Source organism: Hydra viridissima, unplaced genomic scaffold (genome assembly GCF_058129835.1).
Source record: "Hydra viridissima isolate aposymbiotic clone 2 unplaced genomic scaffold, HvirCarnegie_v1 scaffold_4, whole genome shotgun sequence".
NCBI classification, from domain to species: Eukaryota; Metazoa; Cnidaria; class Hydrozoa; order Anthoathecata; family Hydridae; genus Hydra; species Hydra viridissima.
The window spans coordinates 8,795,176-8,821,550 of NW_028324303.1; the positions used below are offsets into that span (position 1 = coordinate 8,795,176).

Consider the following 26,375-nt stretch of genomic DNA (forward strand, 5'->3'; position numbering starts at 1 on the left):
AAAATAAAATAAGAAAACTAAAACAGTAAAGACCTTATAAACAAAAATTGCAAAGATTCTTTAAACTCGCGCTATTTTTTACTGATAAAATCATTCACATGATCATCAACCAATGACTCGCAGAACTGGATTGTGGTTGGGTGATTGTCAACCAATTCCTTGATGGCGGCCTCCCTCCCTTCCTCACTGTTTGCAATATTTTTGAGTGTATATCCTCTATAATATGGGTGCAGAAGTGAACCCACATTATAGTATTTGACTCCAACGCCATAATTAGGTAAACTCTTCTCAAATTCTTTCATGAAGTTGTGTAGGCACTCTGCAACTTGAGGGTCACGCTCTTCAATGTCATTTATGGTTCTTTTGCAAAGCAAGTGGAGATTTAATGTCTTTTTGAACTTTATGCATAGTCACTAGATTTTCAGAAGACCAGGAATCAGAGCATCGCTTACATTCTGCCAGAAATGGTAAAATGTTGTAAATACTAATAAACTCTAACTCATCCGGAATCAAACTTTGAAGATCTGGTTTGTTTAGAGTTTCTAGAGCAACCAGTAAACCAGCCTTCAATCTGAGAATTGACTTAAGCATCATAAAGTTAGAATTCCATCTTGTTACAATTGGCTGAATGATCTTTACTGGTTCTATATTTGCTTCCACGCACGCTTTTTTGATGTCCTGCCAGTCTAATGAACTTTGGTGGGTCCTTTGAGCAAGTCCTTTACATTTCTTAATTATACCATTGATTCCTTCTGATTTTTCTACAGCCTTTGTTAAACAAGTGTAGATGATCACTGATCTCTTTGCTTTCCGTGATTGCTTTCTTCATGTTGGCTGCAGCATCAGTAACACCCACTTTGTAAAGGTCTTCCCTCTGAAGACCAGGAAATTGAGAAATCATGTGGTCTATTCCTTGTGCAAGCAAAACCCCTGTATGTCTCCCAATAAAGTTTTGGCAATCCAAAGATAAGTTTTTGAGTTCAAAGTCTTTGGTAACATAATGCAATGTAAGGGAGACGAAGGGATCACCATTTCTTGCAGTCCATCCATCTGTAGTGAAAGCTGCCATTTCGCAATGCGGGATGTCTCTCTCAATTTGCATTTTTACATCACGTCTTAGATTGCGATAAATCATTGGTAGCTTGAATTTGGATAAGGTGGTTGGACTTTTTAGGTTGGCTTGTGGACAAAGATAATTCAGCAGCATTTTGAAGCCAGCAGTTTCAATAACGTGAAACGGGAGGTTAGAGAGAACTAGTGAAAGGGTTAGGATGGTATCAAATTCCAACTGTTGAGCACTTTGTGAAGGCCACTTTATTGTTTCAGTAAAGTCGTCCATTTTTGTTTGGTGACTTGATGATGCATCATGTGGGAGGTTATCAAGCCTTTTGTTTTTATGAATAGGACCAAAATATCTTCTTATGGTACTGGACTTATCAGCCTCTGCCTGAGCATTCCTCTTTTCTTGAAATTTCTTCTCTTTATTTTCGTTATCGACTTTTTGCATCTGGTAAAAAGATAGCGGATTGCAGGATCTGAAATAAAATAGTGGAATTATATATGTTTAAAAGGATGCGAATTACAATGTTTCAGTAGTAGATAGTTCATAAAAAATAAATACATGAACCACAAGACACATTAGTGTTTTTTTAAAAATTCTAAATAATTTTTTTTTTATCATGTTGCATTTTACCATGGACATATAAGAAATGGACGTGCAACCTATTGTTTTTTTTGCGAACCATGCTCGTTGCGCATAGTTAGAAATTAAATTACATTAAAGTCTGTCGGATTTAACGAAAATTTTTGGACTCGTCTAACCAGTCATTTCAACTTCCTCTCATTTATTAAAGATAACAGCAAAAGAACCAAGTTTTAAGCTTAATTTTATATAGATAGACATTCTTAATACCTTAAGAAATAACGCGGACAATGAAAAGAAATTGAGATCATTTGCTTGACTACCTTAGTACATGTATAACTTGAGATAAAATAAATAATACAAAAATCAAATTGTTTTGTAGCTACCTAGAGCACAATGGTTTCATGTCTAGGGAATTACTCCATCTATTATATTGCTGTAGACATCCAGTTTATGAATATTATAGAATTTTCTATTTTTATGTTTGTTGTTTTCTCGCAGCGAACACAACGTTTCAGTTCTACATTTTCTCTTCTCCTTAAAATTCCCTTTACAAAAAGTTTTCCTTCAATTTATACTATACAAAGAACCTCAAATATGCTCATAAAATAAACCGCCTAAACTATATTTACAACATATCAAATAAACTACGTCAATCAAATCCGTCGTAAATAGTTTCTTCACGCAATTCAATTACAGTTTAACAACAGAAATATATACAGTAAAGGATAAATAACTTATACATAAAATGAATGTAAATACAATAAAGAAAAAAATAATTTGTCACAGTTTTAAAGAATTTAGCAAAGTCAATTTATGGCAAACCGCAAGAATAACTAAGTATTTAATATTAACATAAAATGATTTACCAGCTATATATAAACTAATTTTTATTTGACAAAAACAAATGGGTTATTATGAGCTTATTATGACAATTGAAATAATATATGAAATATGAAAAGCGAAAACATGAAATATCTGACCGCATTTTGCAAGATAATTATAAATTTGAATAACTTTTTAAAAGGTTATGCTTTATCAAATGAATTATAAAAAAGTCTATAAGAAAATACATCTACTAAAAAAAAAAAAATTAAGGAATATAAATTATGGAGCTTATAAAGTAGCCGAGGCAAAAAATGGCGACATGTCGGAAAAAATACTAAAAAAATACACAAAATTAAGGCTGGTGAATGAAGGACCAAGGAGTTGAATGAAACCAGATCTTAATAACAAATTTAATTTAAGCTTTTTTATACTTCGCTATACTTTTTTTAGTCATTTTAAAATTATCCATACAGATCTATTTTATCATTGACAGACTTTGTTTACACGAAAAAAGTTCCCAAATTTACAAATATTTATCTTGAAAAAATGATGAAAATCTGTTCGTGCCGACAACTAATTTCCTTTACCTTGGTGTAATTTGTTTAGTAATTTGTCAACGCGTGAAGTAGTTACTTTATCCTGAAGTACAGTCTTATTAAACAAATGCTATAAAAGTTTAAACTAATACCACGTGATCAGAGGTTCTGTTTTTAAACTGTGGGCAGCCATTTTAATAGATTTTTTTGTTGACTGGTGAAAATTTAGAGTTAGGACCTCTTTACATGGAAAGCGGGCTGGCTCGGCAAACGAGCCAGCCCGTTTACCGAGATCTCGACGTTGTCCTTATTTCAACTTAATTTTATTTTGCGTCACCCGTTCCGCATCTTCTAAATGGGTTGTATCTATTATTCTAAATTTTAGAAAGTGGGTTGTATCCACGCCAGATGATGCTTTTTCTCATCCGATGATTTAGATTAATGGGTTTTTACACTAATTCTAAACTGGCGCTGATTTCTCTAAAAATTCAAAATTTCGGAATGCATTTGCGAAAAACAAAATGGCGCCTAGTAAACGATATCACAGCTTTAAAAAAGATATTTATCTGGTGAATGGAAAACAGGACACAGCTCTCCATTAAAAAACATTTCATCTTCTTCTTGTAGCAGCCCTAAGGTAGATCCAGTGTTTTAAGAATTTTTAGGGTGTGGTAATTATTGACCATCTTGATGCTCTGTTCAGTGACAATGAACGTGCTGTCAAATACAACTTGTAAAAAATTTTTATGTACTTATGTATACACTTAAATATACTTATTTAATAAATTTTAAAATTATATTTTTAATTAGTTTTTTCTTTATGTACCTGAGGTTTTTGTTCAGATTGAGTTAGTAATATCTCCTGAGTAGTTCACTATCAGTGGGAAGCATGTTGGGAACAAAGCTCTTCAAAGGGAACCATAGTAAGTAGAACTGTCTCATCTTCTCTGTGGCTTTTATTGAATCCTCTATATCTGTTTCTTTTGGGTTAATCTGATATTTAATCTTTGGAGGGAATTTCTTAAATTAAAAACTTTATTATTTAAAAAATCTTTAAGTTAAATCATTAATTAAGTACCTTATAAATTGTATGAAGCTGAACACATTTCCTTTCAAAATTTTAAATAGCAATTTGTTTTGTTTGGTTGTTTTTTTGTTTTTTTTTAATTATTTAAAATTCTTTGTAACAAAAATAAAATGAACTACTGCATTTACTTTATTCTATATTGTTAGTTGTTGATAGAAATAGAAGCTTGACAACAGAAGAACCAGTTATAATTATTTTATGTAATAATTTATTTATAATATATAATTTATTTATTGCCGGGTGTAGTTAATACATTTATAATTATATAATACATAATTATAAATTAATTAATCACATCTCCTTTAAAAGACATTTCTGCAAAAAAAAATTTTTAATGAGAATTCTACATGATGTTTCATAAATTGTGTACATGCTTTTGATTTAAAATTGCTCCTAATTACCAAATATATTTATTTAAAATTTATACATATATAAAGTTTAATTATTAATTTAAGTATATAAAAAAAGTATGGCTTCATGACTTTCAATCAAAGAGAGAATTGTTTTTTATTTGCGAAACTTGAGAAAATTTTCAAGAGGTTAATAGGCAATTGAAAAATCATTTTACCACTCTGCCACCTCTTAAGAAAACAATTTGAAATTAGGTTGATACATTTAAGCTGCTATTATTGTACTTTTTAAGAAGTAGGCTTTCAACAATTCAGACCAAGTACAGTACAAGAACTAAGTGAAGATGGTTTCCACAAAAGAAGTATTTTGTGAGAGTATGTTGTCAAAGTTGAAGAAAATTTCAACTTGCTTAACAATATTACTTGTTCAGATGCTAGACACTTCACGATGAATGGTATTATAAACCATCATATTAGGCCTACTCTAATCAGCACAAACTAATAACTGTGTCCAATTCAAAGAATGGAGTAATAGTGTGTTATGGAATAGTTTCAAGTGGTCTAATTGGTCCATACTTTTTTGACATTTCAATCACAATTGGTATATATCTACAAATGCTTGAAGAGTTTTTATGGCCTCAAGTTAAACAACATGGTATCAACTTTCAACAAGATGGGGCATCTGCCCCTTAATCCTGTCAAGTAAGAAGCTGGCTTGACAAGGTCCAATAGAGTGACCTGCTCTTTCTCTCAACCTTTCTCCTCCAGACTTCTTCCTTTGGGGCTACTTGGAGAATATTGTATACAAGGACAGACCCAATACAATTGGTGATATTTGTGAGTGGATTGAACAAGCGTGTGCAGAGATAAACATAGACATGTGTAGAAGAGCCTGAAAAAATGTAGTAGGTTATTTGAAGCGCTGCCAACATTTAGATAGCAAGCAAGTACCAGATATATTAAATATATTAAATAAATTTTACCACTGTTGTGTTATAATTATGAGATGAAGTTCACTTAAAGTATATTTTATTTGTTAATTTTGTATTTTACTCTGTTATTAAATTTGATTTTTATCAAGACCTTCTCTAATGCTGTATGAATGTTGTATGTTAGTGTAACATCTTGTTGGAAGGATTTTCTGATAGATTGATGTATTTAGGTAATAGTTGTATTTTTTATTCGGTATTCTTTTCTTAAGTGTTTAAATAAGAATTTAATTTTCATTATGTTACCCAAAATTTAGAGGACAGGGCACCTTTGCTGATAGTGTCTTCAGCCAAACAATTTGGGATGAAATTGACTTCATATCTTCTGTAGGGGAGAGGAGGGAGCATTGGCACGTTTCAACAAGAAATTAAAAAACAAAAGGAATTTCAGAAAAAATTGGAGGTTAATAACTTTTGCTATTTTTTAAATGTATTATGCTATGTTTTAATATAATTTATTTATGTTCAGAAATATTAATGGTTAAATATAATACTTTTAAATTTTCTAAACATAGTTTTTTGTATCAATGCTCCCTTACATGAGGAGTATTGGTACACAATGTGTTTACATTATTACAGTAAGAAAGATCATCAAAAAAAGTGCAATTAAAATGTAAAATTAAGCAGATTTTAAAATCAATAAAATATTTTATAACATATAAAGAAATATGAAGGTAATTTATTTAAATAACAAGTATTTAAACAATTTTATTTAAATTGCATAGTGTATAGTTTATGAAAGCATTAGCAAATAAGAACCACATTGTAAGAAATATATTTTGCTACACTGTACCAAGTATATACGTAATCTACAGGTATTAAAAATTCTAAACCAATGCTACCCGATTTCAATGTACCAATCCTCGCCTTTTACGAATGAGTGCTTCAAAATGAAATATTTTTTTATATAATAAAAAATTTTCAATTTTTTAATTTTTTATGAGTTTTAGGTTTAAACTTTAGTTTGAACAAATTAAAACATTAAAAACACTCAAAAAAGTATTGCATTTACTATACACAGTTAAACGTGAAAAATATTCAGCCTAACGGCAAAACAAACAAAAGGTATAATTAAAGGTAACAAATGCTTAAAACCTGACAATATTTTCTGTGGAAGAAGTGATTATAAACAACATTTGGTATCTGCATTCAAAAGTTGAAATTGATTTAAAATGGCTGAGTATTTTGCAAGTCTACTAATGCTCCTCTCCTCTATTGATTTTGTTCCAAGTTTCCCTTGCAGCATCTTTAAAATCATCTTTTATTCTACCTCCAATCTTTGGATCAAATATGTATTATATATCTTCAAATGGAAATAGGGTATAATAATACTTATATGTAGTTGCTTTCATATGAGAGCTTAAATTTTTTTGGATGTTTGTTTTCCGTCATTATGTTGATGAAATTGATTATGCTACTGATATTGTAAACCTAATTTACTCTTCCAAGTTGCCATTTCACCAACGTAAACCCTTCACTTAACTCTACTAAAGTTAATTAAAAATAAAAAGTCTATTAAGTATTTTTGGAAAACCTGCGAATAATAATTTTCGCAAGTTTCTGTACGAAAGTTGATGTAACCAGTTTATTGTTTTGTAATACAAACATTTTACAAAAATGTAACGATTGCTATTAGAAAAATACCCCCTTTGATATATAATTTTTCGTTTTTTATATTTAGGTGATTAACAAAGTACTACTGCAGAAATCGTTGTTAAAAAATTTGGTGCAAGAAACAACTGAAGCATCAGAAATCCTTTCTCGTATATCATCTGAAATATTTTGTTTTTTTAAAGTGGCTCAACAGTTTTCACTTAAACTTGCATTGTATTTTGTTTCTCAAATATTTTATATTCTTACGATTCAAAGATATATTATGCTTGCTGTATTTTTTTGTTTTATTTATATCTTTGTTAAAATTACCTTACGGGTTTTTTTTCTTTTAAATTTTTTAATGAGCTAAAATCGGATTGGCTAAAATCCATCAGCTGATGTATTTGATTACTTCTTTTGCTTGAGGGTAATTAACGGGAGCCACGATAACGAACAACGCAGCGCTTCATTTAAATTAGATGGTGCTTAAGAAAAGTGCCATTAAATTAAACTTGCGGTGTTTGAGAAAAGTGTCGAACGTTGTGCGTCGTGTTGATCCAGCTTAAGCTGGTTAGGCAGCTGTAAGTTGTCTAAGCCAGCCAAAAGCTAAAAAATACTACGGCTTCGGGGTCCGCATTAAACCAACATTTTTTCAAACTGTATAGAATAATAGAGCATGAATAGTGTCAGACCAGGTTTTTAATTAATATTTAATTAGTAATTGAGATAGGATACATAGATATGGTGACTACAATCTTTGCTTAAAATCCTATTTTTGCTGCATTTCATCGTTTAATTGGTGTATCGGCTTCGTTCTCATTCTTTTCAAGAATATTTCCAAATCATTCCTGGGTCTAAAATATATTATTTTTTTTGACATGGTTTCCATTATTTATGGTTTTCTTCGGAGAACAAAGTATAAGAAAAGAAGATAAACATGTTGTATAACTGAATCGCTAACTGCAGATAGGCAACAAGTCCACAAATTCGGATTTTGCAAGAAAGACAAAAAACTGTTTTAACACTTTATTTTCAAACTTAGGTTTTTCAATTTTTTCCTAGCTATTCAACGGTAAGTGCGTAAGTTATATACATAATTTTTCAATTTTATTTTGTTGTAAGTGTAGAACATTTTTTTAAAACATGGACACGATCCCTTTCTGCAGTTAGTAGTTCTATTATAGAAGCTTTTTAAAAGGATGACTGAAAGAGAATATCAATTTAAAGTCCAATTAAAATTTCACATTACTTAGAAAGTAATGTAAAACTTTAATTGCACTTTAAATTGATATTCTTCTTAATCTATATTGAAAAAATCTTTACATGAAGAAACCATCCTACAGTTCCTAAGAGCAACATCCTACAGTTCCTACAGCGCAAAAAAAAAAAAAAGAAATTAATTTGCTTTAGTTGTTCTTAGTTTGTATACAAGAAACATAATGAAATGTATGCTCGAACTTATCTTATGGCAGCAATTTATTGAGCGAATTTGATATAGCAATGTAATTTGCGCGGCAAAAAGAAAATTAGTGATCTATTATAAAAAATTCGAAATTTATAATGAAGACTTAATGAAGATACAGGCTAATTGGCTATAAACGAATTATTTTGTTCGCAACTATTAGTATTGATAGTTGATTGCTTTCAAAGATGGTTTCTCTCCTTTCCTTTTTCTATTCCTTTAAACTTTATACACGTGTTTTTTTTATAAGAAACTAAGCAAATGAACTAGCACTAGAAAGTTTCTTATTTTAAGGGTACTTTTTTACAACTCTGGTACTAAAAGTTAGGGTTAGAATTTCTTAAGTATCAAAAGACAGAAAAAGTACATAAAATCCAATTTGAAAACATGTTAACAACTAAGATAAAATGTTTTAGAGTCTAAAATTATTTGAATTCCATTAATATCATTCAATGTAATATAATCCTCAGGTCCCTGAACAGAACACAAACTAGGAAATATTCCTCGAACTCTTAATTAAATAAGTTTCTTGTCGAAAAGTAACTTAGTACTAATTTTTTTTTAAGATTTTGGGGCTTCTAGTACTAGTGTCATAAAAAGGTTTTCATAAAAAAAAAACATGTAACTATACAATTACTATACAAATTACTATACAAAAAACTATACAAATTTAATGCAAATATTTATGCAAATCTTATGACCAAAAAAAATTTTATGACCAAATAAACTTTATAAAAATCTTATGACCAAATCTAATGCAAAGTGATTGCTTTTTAAAGGTACGTGAGAGGACTAGGTTGAACTCGGTTAAGCGATTTAACCATTATAATCTAATTCGTAATCTTTCATGGCATCGATAACTAACAATTAATTAGAAATTAAAAAAAAAAAAATGTATAAGATGAATTTAGTAACGTTGGTTAAGTAACGTACAATAATTTAAGGTAAAACCCATCAAAAAATTAATACCTATTGTAAAAATTTGCAGAAATTATAAATTACCTGAGGATGGCTAATAAGAGACCAGAAAAATATGCAAAAATGGATGATGAGGTAATGGTTATTTTAACTCAACATTATGAATCAGGTATGATATCTACCTTAATGGAAGACAAAGTCAAAGCAGCAGCTGCTGAAACAAACCTTCCGATAGAAAAAGTAAAGATAAATAATATTTTTTCCAATTGAAAACATTTAAAGGACAACAAACTAAAGTTTTTCACACCATATTATATCTCGCACCATGTAATGTACTTTTAAAAGAAATGGATTGGTAATCAAAATGCCAAAGTAGGAAAAAAGAGGAAACAGTTTGAGAATGTTTCCTGCGAAGAAGAACAAAGTTACAAAAAAAAGGCTGGAGACAGACGGCTTACTGCACAGAACATGTTTTACAGCCAATTGTCTAGAGAAGGTAATATTTTAATTTATTGTGTATAGTTTGTGATGACTTACTGCTTCTAAATTACTTTTCACTATAACTACCGACTTAATCTACATTTTCACAAATATTGTTTATTAAGGTAGGTTAAACGGTCTTGGGAATTCTAGGAGAAACACATTGGTTTCCAATGAATGGAAAAAGTTGAGCCCATCAAAGAAAGAAAGCCTCAAAGAAGAAGCGAAACGAATTAATGAAGTCGACGTCAGAAATGTCAGAAAGTGAAAAAAAACACCTGTTAAAGAAGCACAAAAAGAGACTTCTAAATGAAGTCAGTTTTATCTTCAATTGGTTTTTTTTATTTTTGAAAAATTTAAAGTTTTTATAGTTAAAGTTTATAATCATTAGTTGATTTTAAAACTATTGTTTACATAAGTTTTTTTTTTTTCATTTAGATATCTGTTCTTGAACAACTTGGCGTTGAAAGTGCTAACATATTAGTTGATGAGAACAATGAGATTTCTTATTATGGGTCTAAACGAGGAATAGAATGCCTGAACAGCAACATCAAAATCGATATTGAGATTAGGAAGTTCTTTGGTTAGTTTTACAAAAATTAATGAAGTCATATTATTCTAATATCGCAAATTTCATCAGCCTTCTTATTAGTTTTTTTTTTTTTATATCATGTTAGAGATTAAAAAAAAGGAGCCATCCTATTCTTATCAAAATTTGCCGGACCTGTTCAACAAATCGTATGGTATAGTATAATTGTTTATTTTTAAGATATTATACATCGACTTTGTGGCATGTAATTAATCAAATTTGATTTAGAAGTAAATTTTTGTGAACGTGCCACATTTCTAAATAAACTTTACCTTGCTTTCAGCTAAGCAATCATATGCAAAACTGCAAAGGTTCCTTATTTAAAAGGAAACTTTATTATTCAAGGGATGCCAGAGGATATCGAGTGGAGAAAAAAAGATGGCAGCATCAAAAAGCCGTGCGATTACGGAAAGAAACAAATAAATATAATCATGAAGATAAAAGAACAAATAACTTTTACTGTTAATGAAAAATTACATATTATTTATTGTTCAAGGAAGTTTTACTTGCATTTAATGAGGCTCAAAAGAAATATTACATTTTAAAAGCATTACTAGAGTATTATAAAGTAAGTTATACACAAATATTTACATATTGAACAACAGAAAACAATAATTACTCTCTAATAATTACTACAAAAGTTATAATCTGATTCAGAGTCAGAAGATTCTGAGTTCAAAAGTTTCAGTGACTCTTCACTATCAGATTTGTTAGACTCGTTAGGTAAAATGACGTTAGATTGATGCTGCCAAGATATTTACACTGTGGAGCACTAAGAGCAATAGGGACACATTTTTATCAGTGTCAATTTCTTGTTCCACTTGCATTAATTGGTTTTTTAATAATGCCGATAAACTTTTAGAGAATGATAGTACTTCACACTTTTGCGTAAGTACAGAAAGTAATTCTAATTTTGAATCCAAAAGACTTTGACACTCAGTTTGAAGCAAAGACTGTTCTTCTTCACATTGCAATAAAAGTTCTTTTGATTCAATAATACGACTTTTTAACGGGTGATGACAAAAAAATGAGACTACGTTCAATTTAAATTTGCATGTACTAATACCATTAGCTGTATATATATTTTGCATGTATTTTATTGCAAATTTATTCTAGTTTTAAATAAAAAAAAAAAGTAATTAAAATTTAACGATTTAAAATGAAAATAAACAAATCTAAGCAAGAGCTTCTCCGTGAACGTGTGTATGGATTTTACATGGACAATAAGCAAAATGGTAAATATTACACTTATTGTCATTTTAAAGCAGAAAAAATACCAAAAGCAACCATATACCGTATAATTCAACGCGCAGAAAATGGAATCGGAACTCAAAGAGTTAAAGGAAGTGGTCGAGTCGCAAAAAAAATGACGAAAAAGAACATTACTAAGCTGAAGACCATGTTTGACCACAAGGATGGCGTCTCACAAAGACAAGCAGCTAGAAAATTTGTGTGCGATCAGTCCTTTATATGCAAAACATTGAAGAAACACACAGATATTAAATGCAAAAAAAAAACAAAGATTCCATTAAGAACAGAGTCACAAAAACGTAAAATAAGAACCAGATGCAGACGATTATACGAAAAATATAAAAATCACGATTGGATAATTGATGATGAATCTTATTTCACTTTGAAGCATAGCACCATTAACGGAAGCCAAAATTTCTACTCAAGTAACACTGCTTTGACACCGCCAAGCGTAAAATATGATCCAGTTAAAAAATATGAGCAAAAAGTGTTGGTCTGGATTTGCGTTTCGGCTAAAGGTATTTCTATACCTTTTTTTGTACCTTCTAAGCAATCAATCAAGCAAGAATTATACCTGAGCGAGTGCATCAAAAAAAGACTTGTTCCTTTCATCAAAGCAAATCATCTAGACAACAATTACATATTCTGGCCTGACCTAGCAACATCACATTACGCAAAAACTGTAGTGCAGTATTTCAGACAAAATAACATCAATTTTGTTGAAAAGGAAGACAACCCTCCCAACGTCCCTGAATGCAGGCCTATTGAGGACTTTTGGTCTCAATTGAAAGGAGAAGTATACAAGAACACCTGGCAAGCAGAAACTATTGATCAACTTTGCAATAGAATAAAGTATTGTTTGAATAAGATTGACTTTACTGCCATACAACGCCTTATGGGATCGGTAAAAGGTCGAATCGATAATATTCGTAGAAATGGAGTAATAGAAGATAATTAAATATATGTTTTGAAAGCTCGAAAAATTCTCTACTTAATGCATTTTTAATTTTAAAAAAATCATTTAAAATAAAGGAGTTATGGGCTTTTAAACGCAGTCTCATTTTTTTGTCATCACCCGTTACATCAAAAGAGATTTGTTGAGATAACGTTCTAGTTGCAAATTTATGTAATATTTTTGAGTTTGGATCCTTTACACTTTCAAAAGTTAATGGTTCCAGAGGAAGGTCAACATGCTCTTTAACAAGAGACAACTGTGCATTATACTTTGATAACTCTATCTTCATTTTTGTTTTGTTTGCTGGTTTACAAGCTGTTCCAGTCGAATAGCTTGCTTCTGTCTAGCTACATGACAAAGCAAATAAAAATGCATAAAAAATGATTTACTATATGAAAAGTTAGTTTTTTGTATAATTAGTTTTAGGTAAAACCAATCATAGATCATTTTTACAACTTCATTAAGTTATCTAAACTTCTAATGTGTTTTAAAACTAAACTTTGTAAATAATTATTAAAAAAGTATTTCTTTACTAGAGTATCTGTCTTTTAACATTAACTTGAGGTGGCGTTCCATTGATAATGAATGCAGCTTCATGAGAATAGAATCTCTTCTTACTTCTTCAACAACTTTCAAATATAAAAGTGGGACTTGAGTTTTTCCATCTTTCCTTGACATTATTTTTTTTTTTAAATTTTTGAAAGTCTCTCATCCAACCTAAAAATATCAATAATTTTCACTCGACAGAAACTGAAATTAAACAAAACTAAGTTTTAGTAAAAACAACCAAAAAAAAAGTATAAATTTGGGAAATTATAACTTTACTGGAGATTATTGATGAATTAAGGAGGATTATTCTTTACATGTATTTAAAGAAAAAAACAAAAAAACATTACACTGTAAAACTGTCAAAAAAACGTTATCAAAACTATTAAATAGTATCTTCATTGACATTAAAAGATATGAAGCATGATCATGTTTTTTAACCATTTAAATCACAAATATTGTCATGAAAAATACAATTTTAAAAATATTTTTAAATAGTTTTACATTAAAACTCAACAAATGACTAACTACCACCTTAATTGAAAGTGATTCCATAACAGACAAGCATAGTCAACTTCCCAGGAAGACGTTGTGTAACATGATACTAAAGATATATCTTATACACTATATTATACACTTATATATTAAAAAGTTATTTGACTTTATTAAAAAAAACTTTAATAAAAGATCAAGGTACCTTTTTTTGCCCCTAAAAGTTCAATCTGCTCTCTTTTCCATTCCTCTACAAGCGAATCAGTGACAATAATTTCAGCTGTCAAGAGAAAAAATGTTATGAATAAATTTACAATTCAGCCAACCACTCGTTTTGCATCCAACTTAACTCATTTCTATAATAATTAGATAGTATGTGTTGATTTCAAAAGCATATATAAAAATCAATTTAACTATTCTAATCTACAAAATAATTTAAAATAAAACTTACATGGTACTTGCCCAGTCAACTCTTGCAGTTCTGCTAAAGATTTTTCTTTTAAATTTTTTGTCTTTTTTAAATTATATTCCTGAAATAATACCTGCCTGAAAGAAAAAAACTATTGTAAAAAAACAAAACAAAACAAAACATTTACTGATCTTTAATAGAGATTTTATTATAAAAAGTCAATCTTAACAAAACAAAAAAAAAAGAAGCATAAACAATACCTTGATTTCGACTCACTCATTGTGCATAATGTAATAAGGCTTCTGTTAGTAAATCAGTTCTTCTGCTGGCTGTCATTTCTTTTGTCATGTAACAAAACTTTCTTAAATATGACCACAATCTCTCTATACCTTCTTCATCTGTTAAACCAAATCCCTTAACACGCCGAAGATCATTTCTCTTACTGCTATTAGTATTTGAACAACAAAATTTTACTTTTTTTTTTCATGGTTTAAAAAGACCAATAAAAGTTATTATAATTGAAATTGTAACAACCTGACATTTAGAGATATGAACATATGCATGAAAAATGGGTATACCAAATTGAACTCTGTCTAAACAACTGCCAAGGTTGTAACAGTTTTTATTCTAAAATTTGAAAAAACTAAACTACATAACATTAATGTTAATACATTACAGTATTAAATATATATTTGGGCAATCTTTTAATACATCCAGTAAATGATTTTATAAAATAAAAAAAAAGCAGTTGTTTTTTTTTATATTAATAAAATATTTTATTTCGCTTTATGCATCATATGTAGAAGTTTCTTCAACAAAAGAAAACTTGTAATTTAAGTTTTAATTTTATCATAAAGCAAAACAATATTTCCTTATTTATAAAAAATACAGACAGAAGCTTAACAAAATATATTACCTGAAGGTGGTTATGAAGAATGCAAGCTATACCATACATGCATTTGATTTCAATATTAGTTGAGCCAACATATGGTTCAATCATCAGCTTTAACTAATAAACAGCATATGATATCCTAAAACATTAAAAAAAAAAAAAATAAATAAATAAAGTTCAATTTTATGAATAGCTAATATAAAAAATAAGCTTGCCATTTCACCATGCTTCAAATAAACAAATCCTTTCGGAAAGCCATGTCTACAAATTCTACCAAAAACACCTTTCTCATCATACTTTTCATTTCTTCCTTTTGATCTTATGTTTTCAATTATTTCTCCAGCTCTGTATTGACTACAATTCTACAAAATGTATATAAATATATAGTATTAAGATAATATTTATTGCTTTATAGTTTGATACATTATTAAGATATTTTACTAAAGTATAGATTGTCAGACTTCTTAATCTCTGTTGAATGTGCTTCAATAAAGTGTTGAATGTGCTTCAATATCTACATCATCTTGATCAGCAAACAACAGTGATTTATATTTAGGATTAAAAAAACTGGAGCCAGCAGTTTTCTTCCGCACAAATCTAAAGTATATATAGTATTATAGTATCATCCTCTTTAAATTTACGTTTTAAAGAACTTGTTATTGAAGGCTGAGAACATCTTTCTGAGGAACCACTTTTCTCGGCTTGGAAGTCTGTCTCGTTATCACTTAGGATATTGCTTATAGATAAAACATTTGAGTTTAAACTATTTTTTTGAGTTGAAGCTAAAGCTGGGCTTAACAAACTAAAAATTTTTTTTGCTTTTGATATTCCAGGTCCTCTTATTTTGATTGTTTTTTTAAAGCTGTGAAATTGTTTACTAGGCGCCATTTTGTTTTTCGCAAATGCATTCCGAAATTTTGAATTTTTAGAGAAATCAGCGCTAGTTTAGAATTAGTGTAAAAACCCATTAATCTAAATCATCGGATGAGAAAAAGCATCATCTGGCGTGGATACAACCCACTTTCTAAAATTTAGAATAATAGATACAACCCATTTAGAAGATGCGGAACGGGTGTTTGCGTTTATATGAATAAACAAACTAGCCCGGATCGCTATCCGGGCCAGCTCGTTCATTCATATAAACGCAAAATTTTTCGAAGCCAGTTTTGGCCTCTCAAGAAGGCGGCGGATACAACGAACGGCTATATGAAAATTAAGAAACTAATGATAATCAAATTTTATATCTTAAGCTCAAATATTGATAAGTTTCAAATAAAAATCTATTTTTTTGTTTAGCATAAGATTTTTTTCCATAAAAATAACGGAATATTACATAATTACATAAACTTCAAGTATAAATATTTTTTTATTTAACAAAACATATTCTTACAATAGCTTGTTGTATGTTAACTTTCTGCTTTTCGTTTTTTAGAATAAATATGAGCCCATAATTATGAAAGTGGTCTAAGTCATATTTCTTATTTCGAGATATTTAATGATTCGCATTTGAATAAATTAAAAATTCCGTATAACGTTGTAATTACAACTACTTTTTAAAGGTTCATTTTTGACGATATCGTAAAAATTACATTGAATATATTTAGTTTAAAATCATGTCGTGTGAAATAAGTGATAAATTCATTTTTTTTTTAATTTTGACTTAGACCACTTTCATAATTATGGGCACATATGATAAAATACAGATTCTCAGTAAAACTAAGTAGGAGTTTTAATTTTAGTTTGTTTCAATTTAGTTTGTTTAATAGTAGTGAAGAAAAAGTATTTGTTTACTTGTGCAGAAATCTCAAATTTAAAATAATTAGCATTTGCAATATAACTTATGTACCTTTTAGTTCTTAACTACCCAATGCTTGTGCTAGAAGCAGGGGCCTGTACAGGAATTTTTTTGGATAAGTCGCAATTTTAACCCCTTCCCAAAAATGTTAAATTTTAGCATCCCCCCCCTTCCTCATTGAGAAACGCATATATGAGGTAAGACGGCTTAGTGTATGTACAAACGTAAGTCCGAATTTAATTTTTAGTTTTTAAAACCCTTACTTTCTTTTTATATTGTTCAAAATGCAAGTAATTAAAAAGATACACAGCTTTGTATAAAACAATTGGGGATTTCCATTGATATATTTTAATATATGCTTGTTGTTAACTGTAGTCTTCTCCTCCTGATGATAAATATCAAAAGAATTTGACTAAAACTTTACTAAGGGTGTAATTGAAATGGAAGTCCGGAATTTGTTCTCTAAGAAATAATAACTTTTATTTTTTTTAAATTAACAAAAGAAAATATTTAAAAAATGAAGTACTTTATAACTTAATAAAAAAGGTATGTCCATTCAAGTTTTTTATTAATTTGTTTAAGTCAAAAATTAAAACAACCTCCGTTTAATATATAAATCGTTTTTTAATAAACTTTAGACCGTTCTCGATTTGAAAAGCGCTATAATAAAATACCAAATCGTAAATCTAACTGTTATCCCGGATTAATAACTTCTTACCATCCGTTCGAACAATTAACCTTGTATAGTTTGCTTAATTATTGCTTTAGTTTGCTATAATTATTCGCTCTGTTTGCTTTTATCTACCGACGCATCATATTTATTCAAAATATTGAAGTTGTGAAAAAATATATAAAGATACATATTTTGGGTATGTCCAGCGACGTAGCAGACATCCCCTAGACACGCCCTGAGAAGGTTAGTAGCACAACTGCATGTTGCGTTATTGAAAATATAAAATTTGTCAAAATTGTAGGTAGACACCACTGCCGCTTACCATTCAGTTGTGTTATCAACCTTCTAGCACACTGTATTGGGTAACTAAGAACTAAAAGGTACATAAGTTATACATAAATATTAATTTAATCGTAAATTGCACATAAAAAAATTATATCGAATATTTTGAACTTTAACATTTAAATTAACAATTTCTTTAATTGTCTAATTTTTTAAAAATCATTTCATTTCTATAAACTTTTTAAAAATTTGTTTCATTGTCTTGTTTTTCTTTCAAAACTGTTTAATTATTTTCTTTCATATTGCAATAGTCTTATTAGATGTACATCGGTTCACCGCTAAGAGCTCTGATCGCCGCCATCTTGGAAGGCCAATTTTTGCTTCAATATTTTTTCGAAAACAACAATAGAATACGCTATCTAGTTATATTTTGAGATCAGTGGTTTAAAATATACTAAATTATAGTAAGAGTAAAACACTTACTTTAAATGAGCTTTAACTCCACTGGTGCTACCTTGAGACAGCTTAATCACTTTTTTGCACTTATTGCACTCAGCAAATCCTGATTTTCTGCCAGAGCCAGAGATGTTATCCTCTTCTCTGTCTAGCTTGGTAAAATAATTCCAAAGAGACATTGTTTCTTGAAGATGGTTTGATTCGGTAGTGATTTTGGTATACTAATCAGATCACTGAAGAACTTTGAGGTTGTTAGTCTTTCTTGACTTTTGTCAAGCTTATATAGGAGACTAATATATAAAAATAAATTAAAATTTTGTGCCAACACTGACATGCATGTCACATGTTATTGTATGTAAAGGTTAAATTTTGTTATGAGGATTACAGTTCTTATGAAAAAAAAAGAAGGTAAATAGTATTGTTTGTAAATATATATTTTGTTTACTTTGAATCTTTTAAAATTTTATGGCGTTATTTTTAAAATTTTTGTTTGCACACATTGTTTGCATATATGCTTTTTTGATATGTATGTATATGTTGAAAGAAGTGCCTTATAGTTGTTTTATCAATATGTTTTTACAACAATGTAAAGTGTTTTTTTATTGTTCGTGTATGTGTTAATATGTGTTATATAATTGTTTTAAAATTGTGTTGAAATATGTATATAAGGTATATATATAACCTTATATACTTATTTAAACACATTTATTGTGTTTATAGTTGGTACATGTGTTTACATTATGCTGTTTCTGTGTTTTCAAAGTGCTGTCACTTGGTAAACGTGTAGAGCAAGATTTGTCAACTTTGCCTGCCAAGTGATGTACTTTTAACAGAGGGTTATACGATAGTTTTTAGTGTCAAACTATTACTGCTTTAGGTCTTGCTGTTTTCAAGCCTTTATTGTTAAAGATTATTCTAAAAATACCTAATGTATTTTAATAACATTTTGTGTAATGTTGTTACTTATGTTTTGTTATATATGAATATTATCTTACTTAAGTTATATTATATACATATATTAACTTATGGTGTGTATTGTTGCTCTGATGTTTTTTTGTTATCTTTTGAGTTAATAGACATTTGGCTTAACTTCATGTTTGTGTCTGTTATTAAAAATGTTAAATAGGTAACTTTGTTAAAAATCACTGCTTTTAATCATTTACTAAAAGCCAATACAAATTATTTTGCTATATATACAATTTGTTTTATCTCAATTTGATTTTTGTCTTTAGCGCTGTTTACTACATGATTTTGCTATAAATATTCTGGAATCATGATGTTCCAGCATAAATTGCTATAATCGCTATCAGTCTCCCTTCACATAATGAAGTTGCAGTTGTATTTGTTGGTGTACTACCTGTTTCCAGGGAAGATGTTATTTACCCAAGAGGTCATCCTCTTAAAACTCTATCAAGTATGTCTGCCAACTTAGATCCTATGGTTTATCCTCTATTTTTTCCAAGGGGTGATGCTGGTTGGCATAATCAATTGGTTCACAACCCTGAACGTGCTACATTGGTTAGAAATCATGTTACATTTTCTCAGTATTACAATATAAACTTTCAGTTAGACAATTTTTTTCTTCACTCTTTTATGGCAAAAAACTGTTTCAACAATATGCTATTGATGCGTATGTTAAAATCAAAGGCCAGCACCTTGCTTTAATCAGAAATAACCAAAACAAACTGAGAAGCAACCAGTATAATGTCTTACATGAGCATGTAAAGAATTAAATGCAATTGATAGGTTGTTAAAAGATATTTGCAACAACAACTTTCCTTTCTGAGGAAAAATCATTCTTTTTGGTGGTGACTTTACGCAAATTCTGCCTGTTGTGAAAAGAGGACAACCAGCTGAGATAGTAGGATTGTGTATAAAATGTTTTTTGCATTGGCAATGTGTGCAGAAGTTTGCATGAACTGAAAATATGAGAGTACAAGATGGGGAAGGTGAATTTTCCCAATGGCTACTAAAACTTGGGAATGGAACAATACCTGTCAAAGAGGAGGATCCTTAAAAAAGATGCATTAAAATACCAAATCAGTGCATTATTAGAGAAAATAAATCGATTGTTGAAAAGATTTTTGGAGATGCTGATCAAAATGATTATTCTAAATGCGTGATTTTAATACCAACTAATGTTGATTCATTATCAATGAAGAAGTGCTTGAATGTCTGCCGGGTAAGGTCAAAATTTATGTAAGTGCTGATCAAATTGATACTGATGACCTTAATGAAAGAAATGACTTTCCTTTTGAGTGTTTGAACAGCTTAACTCCATCAGGTATGCCACATTGTTTAAAATTGAAAATTGGTTGTGTAATAATGCTACTTAGACATTTAGATCTCAAAGCTGGGTTATGCAATGGTACTCGAATAAAAGTTTGTGCTCTTCAAAATAATTATATTGATGCAGAGGTTTTGACAGGTGTTTCTGGTGGTAAACAGGTTTTTGTTCCTCAAATTCAGTTGGCTCCATCAGGTTCTAATTTACCTTTTGTTCTGAAAAGTTGTCAGTTTCCTGTCAGATTGGCTTATTCAATGACAATTAATAAAAGTCAAGGTCAAACATTTAATAGAGTTGGAGTATATCTCAAAAAAAACCATTTTTCTCTCATAGTCAAGAATGTTCAAGAATGAGAGCATTTAATAGTTTGTTTTTTTTTAAATTAATAAACATCTCATTCAAGGTGTGGTAGATGAAAAGTATTACACAAATAATGTTATATTTTTTAATGTTCTTAATTTATAGTCTTAAGATTTTTATTTTGAAAATTTACTGTTTGTAAGTTGTTAGCACATTTTGTTTGTATAAATTTATTTATTATTTTAATATATATATATATTTTTTTATAGTTTTTGATAAATATATCTGTCATTTAATATTGTTATAAAATGTGTTTATATGTGTTATATAAAACCATATTCGTTTATAGTTGTATATATGTTTAAATTATATTGTTTCCATATTTTCAAAGTGGTGTGACTTGGGATTATGTTGAGCAAGATTGATAACCTTGCCAGCCAAGCGATGTTTCTGTACTAATTATATTAAGATATATATGTGTGTGTATATATATATATATATATATATATATATATATATATATATATATATATATATATACGAGGTGTGTTCAAAAAATACCCGGAATTTTCGTTTTTTCGAAAAAGTATTTATTTATTCGTCTACATTAATGTTGTCTCCTTCAAAGTAGTCCCCATTAGATACTATGCACTTGTGCCAGCGCTTCTGCCAATCCTTGAAGCACTTCTCAAACTCGATCTTTGGGATAGCCTTTAGTTCACTCAGCGATGCGCTTTTAACGTCATCTATGCTTATGAAACGACGGCCTTTTAAGTTTTTCTTCATTTTTGGGAATAAGAAAAAGTCACACGGAGCCATATCTGGTGAATATGGAGGTTGGGGCATGACCATGGTATTGTTTTTGGCCAAAAAATTACGAACAAGCAACGACGAGTGAGCAGGTGCATTATCGTGGTGCAAAAGCCATGAATTGTTTTGCCATAAATCGGGGCGTTTTTTTCGGATTGCTTCACGTAAACGTCGCATAACTTCAAGGTAATACTCCTTATTAACCGTACGACCTTGTGGTAAGAACTCATGATGAACTACGCCATTATAATCGAAGAAAACATTAAGCAAAACCTTAACATTTGATCGAACTTGACGTGCTTTTTTCGGTCTTGGTGATTCAGGGTGCTTCCATTGTGACGATTGTACTTTGGTTTCGACGTCATAAACGTACACCCATGTTTTATCACCAGTTATGACCCTTTCAAGCAAACTTGGATCGTCATTGACGTCATTTAGTAGCTCCTGAGCGATGTTCATGCGATTGTTTTTTTGGTCGAAATTCAGCAGTTTTGGAATGAATTTTGCTGCCACTCGTTTCATGCCCAAAACATTTGAAAAAATGTTATGACATGAGCCAACTTCATCAGCAACTTCTCTTATTGTGATTCGGCGATCATTCATAACCATTTTTTCCACTTTTTTCACGTTTTCATCGATTATTGACGTGCTGGATCGACCGGAGCGTTTTTCATCTTCAACGTCTTCGCGGCCATCTTGGAAACGCTTAAACCACTCGTAAACACTTGTTTTTTTTTCATAGCAGACTCACCATAGGCTTTTTGTAACATTTCACACACTTTGTTACACTTTATTTCATTTTTAACGCAAAATTTAATACAAATTCTTTGACTCTTCAATTCTTCCATTTTTTAAACAAGCAAAAATCGCCGAGCTCATAAAAACACGTCGAACCTTAGCGACTACTACAGCCAAAGTAAACAATGAATATAGCTGAGCTTTTTATCATACTTTAGGGGCATGTATACCAACACAAAAAAAAAAAATGCTGACAATCGGACTCTTTAAACCCGGGAAAATTAAAAATTCCGGGTATTTTTTGAACACACCTCGTATATATATATATATATATTAGCTATGTTAATCCTTTTGTACTTCGAAATAGATTTTATAGTTAAATTTTCGATAAATGTTTATATTAACTGCCATGTCAAAATAGGTTACTATAAATAGGTAAATCGATTTTCGGTTTTTATGTGGTGTTTTTTTTTTTGGTTTTTTTTTTTTTTTTGTTATGGTATTATAATTCCTTTTTTTTTTCTTTAAGATTTTCGATTGACGCATTTATATGATTTATAAAAAAAAACCTGATTACCTTTTATTGTAAATTTTTGTCAGTTAAAATGATATAAATATATGCAATTAGTTCAATTTTTAAAAATCTTCTCTATTTTACTCCTAATTATTTGTTGTACGTAACTTTAGGGATCTTTGGGTTATAATTGTAGTTTTGCGCATTTGTCAAATATCGAGTTACTTAAATTTTATAAGGTGTTAAACTAATTAATTATCTTAGTTTGCATTTGCAACACTTTTGAGTAAAGAAAAAATTGTTGTATATATTAAAAAGAAAAAATTGTTATACATGTAAATCATTGTTTTACATTTTATTATTCTGGTAGAAGGTCTTCATCAAAAACTTTATAACTCTTAATAAAGATAAATCTATTCTCCTTACCACCATTAAGGGAAAAACGGGGAAGGGAGGTCCTTTATTAGTGTCAAATTATTAAAGAGAATTAAATTTCGAGTAACAAAAGGAATTTTTAATAAATGGTAGCAAATAACCGTTTACTAAAAATTATTGAAACAAAGAGGCCATATATAAAAATGGTCAGATAAGTGCCATAAATAGCAATAGTCAAATGGTCAGATATTTTGAATAAATTTATTTAGTTGTGTGCATTTAACGTTTTAAAGACAATTTCCTTTGTTAAAGAAATATGTATCAAGGGGATGCCTAAGAATTATCAATTCATGTAAAATTTACGTTCGCTTTATATTAATCTTATTAATTAAAGTTCACGTTATAAAAATAACACGAATTTAGCTTTACTTTTTCGTCAATTTAAAGCATGAGGAAGTAATATTATTTTGTGTCAGTAACTAAAAACGTATTGTTTTGAACTTAGTAATGTCGAGGAAAATGGTTCTGCCTTACACTGATATGACCTATTTCAGTTGTAAATTACTCAAATGTTAAATAATTGGTAAATTATTTTACCTCAGCATATTTTTTAATTTGAAGGCGTTTTTCTAAAAGGGTAATAGTTATGGTTTTGCAACTTTAAATTGTGGAAAACAGCCACTATAAATTAACAGACCGACCATAACCCGTATTACGGGTTGCTTTTTTGCTAGTATATATTACTATACTAATGATTTAAGCACCATTTACGCATTATAACACTTTCAACACTATTTCAACTTAACATAACGGTAAACATAACGCCAAAATTTTCGTTTACCGTTATGTAACCGTTATTTTTGCGTTATGTTTTTTGCTGTGTATATTACCATCGTCATGCTAAACTGTTGAAAGTTGGTTCTTAGGATTAAATATTTCATCTGATGGATGACGAGTAATCCTAAAACCATCTGGATTCGTTAACTTGGATTCGTTACTCCATAATACTTTTGACCACTTTTGTTGAGTTCAATTTAAATCTTCTTTTCCAGACTTTATTTGGGCTTTTTTGTTCTTGACCGAAACCAATGGTTTTTTTGCTGGTTGTCGGCAAACAATTTTGCTAGCCAAAATGGTTCTTTTGTTATTTTAACGAAACACTTCACATTGTCATTCTTTGTAATTCATTGTAGTTTCTGTATTCAATTCAACTGTATTCTACTTTGGATTATCTCGAAATAAATTTACCAACAATCTATCTTTTGTTTCACTCGTTCTTCTTGACCTGCCAGATCGTGGTTTGCTCTTAATTCTTTCCGCTTCACGATATTTTTAAAAATGGCTTTTGGAGATTTAATTCAGTTGAAATTTGACTTATTGAAATAATAGGTAATTCAAAAAACTGTATTTCTTGATATACAGTTGAAACTTTAAATATATGATTTTTTTAAAAATGTTTGTTAGTTATAAGCATGATACTTTAAACTTAATGGTAAATTTTTTAAAATTAATAAAAGGTTTTTTATTGCACTTCCGCCACTTTTAATATGCAAACGGCTTTTTTATACAATTTAAAAAGTTAAACAAATGAATCATTATTAGAAGACAATTTATTGAAATTAACTCCTACGCATTAGGTTTTTAGAAAAACGAATTTTCATAACTGTCACGTTACATATGTGTAAATGAAATGTTAAGATACAGATTCTATCTATTAATTTTTGAACTTACCATAAGTGGTAAATGGCTTTCGGATCAAATATCAGATTTATTAGTTCTCTTTCTCTATCTGGTTTTAAAATTTAAGGGATTGTTACTGACAATCATCGAGTGAATATAAGTGGATTTAGTCTGCTTCATTCCAAATTTGGTAATCAATCAAATTTGTTTATTCATCATCCTGATAGTCCGAACAATAAAATATACTTATTTTCTGATATTATTTACATAGTTAAAAATATCAGAAATAATTTATTGCAGTGTAAAAAATTTGTCTTTCCATCATTCACATACAATACAAAGCACGATTTTAATAATTGTCTAGCTGGTTATAAAAGCAAACTATCCCAGCAAGCACACAACGTTGAAACAACGTTGAAATAACGTTGATCAACGTTATTTTAACGTTGTTTCAACGTTGTGTGCTTGCTGGGATGAAATCTTGAAGTTTTCCAGGGTCAATGTTAGATTGTTCCCTTATTGACTATCATTTCCTCGATATCGTGACTCCTTTTTCTTTCGATTTAGGCCCTGAATGTTAAGGACCAGGTCCGGCTAGTGCTACAGCTGGAGTGGTTGGTACTCTAGCTAGACTAGTAACTAAACAGCCAATCCAAAGCAGGCAGCACCGCACCCATTGCGATCCTCTGCTCTCTGAATATTAGGCGGATCCTTTCACCCAACGTTAGGTCACTCCTTGAAGAAGTGACAGTTTGCTAACTCACGTATCTGTTGAAACTGGCTTCTAAGACCTAACTCTGCTCCTCTTAAACCAGCTTCCGCTTTTTAATGTACTCTTTCAGCATCTTCAAGGTTACTCCTTTGCTCTTCAAGCAATTTGTGCCTATCTCCAATCTCTTCCATATCGATCTCAGTCATCTTACTCTTAATCCTAATTGTTCTTTCCGAAGCTAAATTTTTCTCTTTTATCTTTTCATTCAAGCACTTTTCCACGCTCCTCAGCTTGTTTGAGATTCTATCGAATAGGATTGACTTAGTTCCATCTTCCTTAAATAACTTGGAGACATCTTCCATACTTTTTGCAAATGTCATGCAAATTTTTAAGGCTTGGATCAGCAAGCGATTTAGCCTTCACTTCACCCAACCTTTCTAGGATTTTCGTTGATACTTTTGGACCTTTTTTTCCAACAATCCCTATAATTCCTCTTGTTTGGATAGGGAATTTGCTAAGTTCCGAGCCTTACGTATGAAGACGCCTCCAGTACTCTTTGCGATAGTTATTAATAAATTGGATCAACCATACCTGCTATCTTGCTCGAAGCTTCATAGTATGAAGTTTCAAGTGATAAGTATAAAGTTAAGTTGGCGGCCCAACGTACTTTACAAAATCATTTTCATATCCAATTATGAAAAATACAGATACTGTGTTTTGACGTTGTACAGCTC

At 29.9% G+C, this 26,375-nt stretch overlaps 3 protein-coding genes and 2 long non-coding RNA genes across 22 annotated transcripts; 3 read left to right on the forward strand and 2 right to left on the reverse strand.

Annotated features, from left to right (window-relative positions):
- Positions 1-59: 59 nt before the first annotated feature.
- Positions 60-2,241, reverse strand: LOC149889735 (uncharacterized). 2 transcript variants are annotated; one of them, XM_090084977.1, is made up of 2 exons: positions 2,029-2,241; positions 60-1,535 (listed from the first exon to the last, which is right to left on the reverse strand). In XM_090084977.1, the coding sequence occupies exons 1-2, from the start codon at positions 2,046-2,048 to the stop codon at positions 731-733; spliced, it is 825 nt and encodes a 274-aa protein (XP_089941103.1). In that variant the 5' UTR covers positions 2,049-2,241; the 3' UTR covers positions 60-730. The 2 variants fall into 2 exon arrangements, with proteins under 2 accessions (XP_089941103.1, XP_089941104.1); XM_090084978.1 differs by lacking the exon at positions 2,029-2,241 and adding an exon at positions 1,694-1,769 and having other exon boundaries at positions 592-1,535.
- A 682-nt stretch (positions 2,242-2,923) lies between these two features.
- LOC149889736 (uncharacterized) lies at positions 2,924-7,354 on the forward strand. Of its 7 annotated transcripts, XR_016452048.1 has the most exons (6): positions 2,952-3,643; positions 3,850-3,929; positions 4,240-4,293; positions 5,560-5,605; positions 5,690-5,835; positions 7,114-7,354. It is a non-coding gene; the product is annotated as an uncharacterized LOC149889736 (long non-coding RNA). The 7 variants fall into 7 exon arrangements; XR_016452051.1 differs by having other exon boundaries at positions 2,924-3,643; positions 3,838-3,929; positions 5,560-5,835; XR_016452047.1 differs by having other exon boundaries at positions 2,939-3,643; positions 5,560-5,835.
- Positions 7,355-10,018: 2,664 nt separating this feature from the next.
- LOC149889737 (uncharacterized) lies at positions 10,019-10,921 on the forward strand. Its single transcript, XM_090084684.1, has 4 exons — positions 10,019-10,199; positions 10,324-10,468; positions 10,563-10,628; positions 10,758-10,921. The coding sequence occupies exons 1-4, from the start codon at positions 10,122-10,124 to the stop codon at positions 10,796-10,798; spliced, it is 330 nt and encodes a 109-aa protein (XP_089940810.1). The 5' UTR covers positions 10,019-10,121; the 3' UTR covers positions 10,799-10,921.
- Positions 10,922-12,818: 1,897 nt separating this feature from the next.
- On the reverse strand, positions 12,819-18,601 carry LOC149889738 (uncharacterized). Of its 8 annotated transcripts, XR_016451661.1 has the most exons (11): positions 18,253-18,601; positions 15,481-15,616; positions 15,235-15,381; positions 15,044-15,158; positions 14,662-14,754; positions 14,388-14,572; positions 14,170-14,264; positions 13,924-13,998; positions 13,761-13,830; positions 13,214-13,397; positions 12,819-13,027 (listed from the first exon to the last, which is right to left on the reverse strand). It is a non-coding gene; the product is annotated as an uncharacterized LOC149889738 (long non-coding RNA). The 8 variants fall into 8 exon arrangements; XR_016451660.1 differs by lacking the exon at positions 18,253-18,601 and having other exon boundaries at positions 15,481-16,128; XR_016451655.1 differs by lacking the exon at positions 18,253-18,601 and having other exon boundaries at positions 13,761-13,842; positions 15,481-16,109.
- On the forward strand, positions 18,528-21,270 carry LOC149889739 (ATP-dependent DNA helicase PIF1-like). Of its 4 annotated transcripts, none has more exons than XM_090084680.1 (2): positions 18,528-18,633; positions 18,946-21,270. In XM_090084680.1, the coding sequence occupies exon 2, from the start codon at positions 20,512-20,514 to the stop codon at positions 20,863-20,865; it is 354 nt and encodes a 117-aa protein (XP_089940806.1). In that variant the 5' UTR covers positions 18,528-18,633; positions 18,946-20,511; the 3' UTR covers positions 20,866-21,270. The 4 variants fall into 4 exon arrangements, with proteins under 4 accessions (XP_089940806.1, XP_089940809.1, XP_089940808.1 ...); XM_090084683.1 differs by having other exon boundaries at positions 19,458-21,270; XM_090084682.1 differs by having other exon boundaries at positions 18,551-18,633; positions 18,989-21,270.
- Positions 21,271-26,375: the final 5,105 nt, after the last annotated feature.